General features: G+C 44.8%; 1 protein-coding gene across 1 annotated transcript in view; it reads left to right on the top strand.

Annotated features, from left to right (window-relative positions):
• Positions 1-7,500, top strand: part of LOC123724025 (slit homolog 2 protein-like) — a gene marked incomplete at its 5' end in the record, with an annotated part of 168,906 nt that overhangs the window by 145,529 nt on the left and 15,877 nt on the right. The window contains 3 exon segments of the mRNA XM_045712225.1: positions 813-906; positions 1,429-1,566; positions 7,226-7,466. Coding sequence (XP_045568181.1) covers positions 813-906; positions 1,429-1,566; positions 7,226-7,466 — 473 coding nt within the window.

Genomic DNA, 7,500 nt, shown 5'->3' on the forward strand with positions numbered 1-7,500 from the left:
GCTGTCCTGCTCTGCTTCAATCTGCTGTCCTGCTCTGCTTCACTCTGCTGTCCTGCTCTGCTTCACTCTACTGTCCTGCTCAGCTTCACTCTGCTTCACTCTGCTTCACTCTGCTGTCCTGCTCTGCTTCACTCTACTGTCCTGCTCTGCTTCACTCTACTGTCCTGCTCTGCTTCACTCTACTGTCCTGCTCTGCTTCACTCTACTGTCCTCTCTCTGAAACATATTATCTTTAGGAAATGTCCTTCCAACCTTCCAGTGACTCCGTGGAGAGGAGATTATCTCTCTCTGAAACATATTATCTTTAGGAAATGTTGTATTATTATTAACCTTCCAATGAGGGAGATTTTCACTTTTGTAACTTTTAAACTATTTGCACATCGTTACAACACTGTATATAGACATAATATGACATTTGAAATGTCTTTATTTATTTTTGGAACTTTTGTGAGTGTAAATGTTTACTGTTCATTTTGTATTGTTTATTTCACTTTTGTTAATTATCTATTTAACTTGCTTTGGCGATGTTTAACACATGTTTCTCCATGCCAATAAAGCTTCTTAAATTGAAATTGAAAAATGTAAATGGATAGAGAGAGAGGTGTTGAACTGTAAACATTTTTTTCTCATGTTTGTCTGTGTGTGTGTGTGTGTGTGTGTGTGTGTGTGTGTGTGTGTGTGTGTGTGTGTGTGTGTGTGTGTGTGTGTGTGTGTGTGTGTGTGTGTGTGTGTGTGTGTGTGTGTGTGTGTGTGTGTGTGTGTGTGTGTGTGTGTGTGTGTGTGTGTGTGTGTGTGTGTGTGTGTGTGTGTAGGTGAGCTGTGTGAGGAGAAATTGGATTTCTGTGCTCCAGAGTTGAACCACTGCCAGCACAACTCCAAATGCGTCCTGACCCTCCAGGGGTACAAGTGAGGGAACACACACACACTACACACACTACACACACACACACACACACACACACACACACACACACTACACACACACACACACACACACACACTACACACACACACACACACACACACTACACACTACACACACACACACACACACACTACACACACACACACACACACACACACACACACACACACACACACTACACACACACACACACACACACACACACACACACACACACACACACTACACACACACACACACACACACACACACACACACACACACACACACACACACACACACACACACACACACACACACACACTACACACACACACACACACACACACACACACACACACACACACACACACACACACTACCAGTCAAACGTTTGGACACCTATTCATTCCAGGGTATATCTTTATTATTACTATTGTGTGTGTGTGTGTGTGTGTGTGTGTGTGTGTGTGTGTGTGGTGTGTGTGTGTGTGTGTGTGTGTGTGTGTGTGTGTGTGTTCCAGGTGTGACTGTACCCCAGGCTACGTGGGGGACCAGTGTGAACTGGACTATGACGACTGTGAGGAGAACAAGTGTCAGAACGGAGCTCAGTGTGTTGATGCCGTTAGCGGATACACCTGTACCTGTCCTGAGGGTTTCAGGTAACACACACTATACACACACACACTATACACACACACACACACACACACAGGACCAGTCAAAAGTTTGGACACAGCTACTCATTCCAGGGTTTTTCTTAATTTTTTTACATTGTAGATTAATACTGAAGACGTCAAAACTATGGAGTCATGTAGTAACCAAAAAAGTGTTAAACAAATCAAAATATATTTTTTATATTTGAGATTCTTCTAAGTAGCCACCCTTTGTCTTGATGACAGCGTTGCACACTCTTGGCATTCTCTCAACCAGCTTCATGAGGTAGTCACCTGGAATGCATTTCAATTAACAGGTGTTAAAAGTTAATTTGTGGAATTTCTTTCCTCCTTAACCTCTATGGGCTAGGTGGGACGCTAAATGCAGCACTCACCTTTGATGATCTTCATCAGATGACAACCCTAGGACATTATGTTATACAATACATGCATGTTTTGTTCAATCAAGTTCATATTTATATCAAAAAACAGCTTTTTACATTAGCATGTGACGTTCAGAACTAGCATACCCCCCGCAAACTTCCGGGGAATTCGCTAACATTTTACTAAATTACTCACGATAAACGTTCACAAAAAGCATAACAATTATTTTAAGAATTATAGATACAGACCTCCTCTATGCACTCGATATGTCCGATTTTAAAATAGCTTTTGGTGAAAGCACATTTTGCAATATTCTAAGTACATAGCCCAGGCATCACGGGCTCGCTTATTTAGACACCCGGCAAGTTTAGCACTCACCATAATCATATTTACTATTATAAAAGTTTGATTACCTTTTGTTGTCTTCGTCAGAATGCACACCCAGGACTGCTACTTCAATAACAAATGTTGGTTTGGTCCAAAATAATCCATCGTTATATCCGAATAGCGGCGTTTTGTTCGATGCGTTCCAGACACTATCCGAAATAGTAAAGAAGTGTCGCGCATGGCGCAATTCGTGACAATAAAATTCTAAATATTCCATTACCGTACTTCGAAGCATGTCAACCGCTGTTTAAAATCAATTTTTACGACATTTTTCTCGTAGAAAAGCGATAATATTCCGACAGGGAATCTCCTTTTCGGCAAACAGAGGAAAAAATCCCAAAGGCGGGGCGGTCGGGTCACGCGCATAAGCCCAGTGTCCCTTGATGGGCCACTTGAGAAAGGCGATAATGTGTTTCAGCCTGGGGCTGGAATGACGACATTCTCTTTTTCCCGGGCTCTGAGCGCCTATGGACGACGTGGGAAGTGTCACGTTAGAGCAGAGATCCTTAGTAAATGATAGAGATGGAAAAGAAGTTCAAGAAATGGTCAGACAGGCCACTTCCTGTAAAGGAATCTCTCAGGTTTTGACCTGCCATTTGAGTTCTGTTATACTCACAGACACCATTCAAACAGTTTTAGAAAATTTAGGGTGTTTTCTATCCATATGTAATAAGTATATGCATATTCTAGTTACTGGGTAGGAGTGGTAACCAGATTAAATCGGGTATGTTTTTTATCCAGCCGTGTCAATACTGCCCCCTAGCCCTAACAGGTTAATGAGTTTGAGCCAATCAGTTGTGTTGTGACAAGGTAGGGGTGGTATACAGAAGATAGCCCTATCTGGTAAAAGACCAAGTCCATATTATGGCAAGAACAGCTGAAATAAGCAAAGAGAAGCGACAGTCCATCATTACTTTAAGACATGAAGGCCAGTCAATCCGGAAAATGTCAAGAACTTTGAAAAGTTTCTTCAAGTGCAGTCGCAAAAACCATCAAGCGCTATGATGAAACTGGCTCTCATGAGGACCGCCACAGGAAAGGAAGACCCAGAGTTACCTCTGCTGCAGAGGATCAGTTCATTAGAGTTACCAGCCTCAGAAATTGCTGCCCAAATAAATGCTTCACAGAGTTCAAGTAACAGACAACATCTCAACATCAACTGTTCAGAGGAGACTGTGAACGATAAGGTAACGGCTGGTTTAGTACCAGTCTGTAGGGGTAGTTAACCTGAACGTTCACGATAAGGTAACGGCTGGTTTAGTACCAGTCTGTAGGGGTAGTTAACCTGAACGTTCACGATAAGGTAACGGCTGGTTTAGTACCAGTCTGTAGGGGTAGTTAACCTGAACGTTCACGATAAGGTAACGGCTGGTTTAGTACCAGTCTGTAGGGGTAGTTAACCTGAACGTTCACGATAAGGTAACGGCTGGTTTAGTACCAGTCTGTAGGGGTAGTTAACCTGAACGTTCACGATAAGGTAACGGCTGGTTTAGTACCAGTCTGTAGGGGTAGTTAACCTGAACGTTCACGATAAGGTAACGGCTGGTTTAGTACCAGTCTGTAGGGGTAGTTAACCTGAACGTTCACGATAAGGTAACGGCTGGTTTAGTACCAGTCTGTAGGGGTAGTTAACCTGAACGTTCACGATAAGGTAACGGCTGGTTTAGTACCAGTCTGTAGGGGTAGTTAACCTGAACGTTCACGATAAGGTAACGGCTGGTTTAGTACCAGTCTGTAGGGGTAGTTAACCTGAACGTTCACGATAAGGTAACGGCTGGTTTAGTACCAGTCTGTAGGGGTAGTTAACCTGAACGTTCACGATAAGGTAACGGCTGGTTTAGTACCAGTCTGTAGGGGTAGTTAACCTGAACGTTCACGATAAGGTAACGGCTGGTTTAGTACCAGTCTGTAGGGGTAGTTAACCTGAACGTTCACGATAAGGTAACGGCTGGTTTAGTACCAGTCTGTAGGGGTAGTTAACCTGAACGTTCACGATAAGGTAACGGCTGGTTTAGTACCAGTCTGTAGGGGTAGTTAACCTGAACGTTCACGATAAGGTAACGGCTGGTTTAGTACCAGTCTGTAGGGGTAGATAACCTGTAGCACCACCTTCTGGCTCATATGTAGAACAGAACAAGAGAATAGAATAGAACAGAACAGGAACAGGAACAGAGCAGAACAGGAACAGGAACAGAGCAGAACAGGAACAGGAACAGAGCAGAACAGGAACAGGAACGGAGCAGAACAGGAACAGGAACAGAGCAGAACAGGAACAGGAACAGAGCAGAACAGGAACAGGAACAGAGCAGAACAGGAACAGGAACAGAGCAGAACAGGAACAGAAACAGAGCAGAACAGGAACAGGAACAGAGCAGAACAGGAACAGGAACGGAGCAGAACAGGAACAGGAACGGAGCAGAACAGGAACAGGAACAGAGCAGAACAGGAACAGGAACAGAACAGAGCAGAACAGGAACAGAGCAGAACAGGAACAGGAACAGAGCAGAACAGGAACAGAGCAGAACAGGAACAGGAACGGAGCAGAACAGGAACAGGAACAGAGCAGAACAGGAACAGGAACAGAGCAGAACAGGAACAGGAACAGAGCAGAACAGGAACAGAGCAGAACAGGAACAGGAACGGAGCAGAACAGGAACAGGAACAGAGCAGAACAGGAACAGGAACAGAGCAGAACAGGAACAGGAACAGAGCAGAACAGGAACAGAAACAGAGCAGAACAGGAACAGAAACAGAGCAGAACAGGAACAGGAACAGAGCAGAACAGGAACAGAGCAGAACAGGAACAGGAACAGAGCAGAACAGGAACAGAAACAGAGCAGAACAGGAACAGAAACAGAGCAGAACAGGAACAGGAACAGAGCAGAACAGGAACAGGAACAGAGCAGAACAGGAACAGGAACAGAGCAGAACAGGAACAGGAACAGAGCAGAACAGGAACAGGAACAGAGCAGAACAGGAACAGAGCAGAACATGAACAGAGCAGAACAGGAACAGAGCAGAACAGGAACAGAGCAGAACAGGAACAGAAACAGAGCAGAACAGGAACAGAGCAGAACAGGAACAGAGCAGAACAGGAACAGAAACAGAGCAGAACAGGAACAGAGCAGAACAGGAACAGAGCAGAACAGGAACAGAGCAGAACAGGAACAGAGCAGAACAGGAACAGAGCAGAACAGGAACAGGAACAGAGCAGAACAGGAACAGAAACAGAGCAGAACAGGAACAGAAACAGAGCAGAACAGGAACAGGAACAGAGCAGAACAGGAACAGGAACAGAGCAGAACAGGAACAGGAACAGAGCAGAACAGGAACAGAGCAGAACAGGAACAGAGCAGAACAGGAACAGAGCAGAACAGAACAGGAACAAGAACAGAACAGGAACAGGAATAGAGCTTGAAGTATACAATAATAATGGGCTAATATTGTACAATCCAGGTGTGTAATGACTCTTAGAGACTTACCCAGGAAGACTCCCAGCTGTAATGACTCTTAGAGACTTACCCAGGAAGACTCCCAGCTGTAATGACTCTTAGAGACCTACCCAGGAAGACTCCCAGCTGTAATGACTCTTAGAGACTTACCCAAGAAGACTCCCAGCTGTAATGACTCTTAGAGACTTACCCAAGAAGACCCCCAGCTGTAATGACTCTTAGAGACTTACCCAAGAAGACTCCCAGCTGTAATGACTCTTAGAGACTCACCCAGAAAGACTCCCAGCTCTAATGACTCTTAGAGACTCACCCAGAAAGACTCCCAGCTCTAATGACTCTTAGAGACTCACCCAAGAAGACTCCCAGCTGTAATGACTCTAAGAATCTTACCCAAGAAGACTCCCAGCTGTAATGACTCTAAGAATCTTACCCAAGAAGACTCCCAGCTGTAATGACTCTCAGAGACTTACCCAAGAAGACTCCCAGCTGTAATGACTCTAAGAATCTTACCCAGGAAGACTCCCAGCTGTAATGATTCTCAGAGACCTACCCAAGAAGACTCCCAGCTGTAATGACTCTTAGAGACTCACCCAGGAAGACTCCCAGCTGTAATGACTCTTAAAGAGTTACTCAGGAAGACTCCCAGCTGTAATGACTCTCAGAGACTTACCCAAGAAGACTCCCAGCTGTAATGACTCTTAGAGACTTACCCAGGAAGACTCCCAGCTGTAATGACTCTCAGAGACTTACCCAAGAAGACTCCCAGCTGTAATGACTCTTAGAGACTTACCCAGGAAGACTCCCAGCTGTAATGACTCTTAGAGACTTACCCAGGAAGACTCCCAGCTGTAATGACTCTCAGAGACTTACCCAAGAAGACTCCCAGCTGTAATGACTCTTAGAGACTTACCCAAGAAGACTCCCAGCTGTAATGACTCTCAGAGACGTACCCAGGAAGACTCCCAGCTGTAATGACTCTCAGAGACTTACCCAGGAAGACTCCCTGCTGTAATGACTCTTAGAGACTTACCCAGGAAGACTCCCAGCTGTAATGACTCTCAGAGACTTACCCAGGAAGACTCCCAGCTGTAATGACTCTTAGAGACCAAAGGTGTTTCTAACATGTTTTGTCTCAGGGGGAGGTGAATACTTATATAATCAAGATAATAAATGTGTGTTTTATTTTTCCATTTAACGTTTTACAATTCTTATAAATTTTTCTACCACTTTCACATTACAGAATATTTTGTTGTAGATAATTAATTTTTATCCCACTTTGTAACACAACAACAACAACAACAACAACAACAACAACAACAGTGGAAAAAAGTCAAGGAGTGTATGCATCCCAGAGCGCTGATCTGGGATCAGTTTTATCTTCTTCACCTCATATTGAATATGATTACGAGGGGAACCTGATGGTTGTTTTTTTTGGTTTTCAGCGGTCTGTTCTGTGAGTTCTCTCCTCCCATGGTTCTGCCGCGCACCAGCCCCTGCGACGACCACGAGTGTATGAACGGAGCGCAGTGCGTTGTCGTGGAGACGGACCCCCGCTGTCAGTGTCTCCGCGGTTACGAGGGCGAGTGGTGCGAGACGCTAGCCAGCGTCAACTTCGTCGACCGACAGTCTTACCTGCAGCTGCCATCTAGTCTGATCACACCCGAGACAAACATCACACTACAGGTACACTACACACACACACACACACACTACGCAC

The sequence above is a fragment of the Salmo salar genome, unplaced genomic scaffold (assembly GCF_905237065.1).
Source record: "Salmo salar unplaced genomic scaffold, Ssal_v3.1, whole genome shotgun sequence".
Classification (NCBI taxonomy): Eukaryota; Metazoa; Chordata; class Actinopteri; order Salmoniformes; family Salmonidae; genus Salmo; species Salmo salar.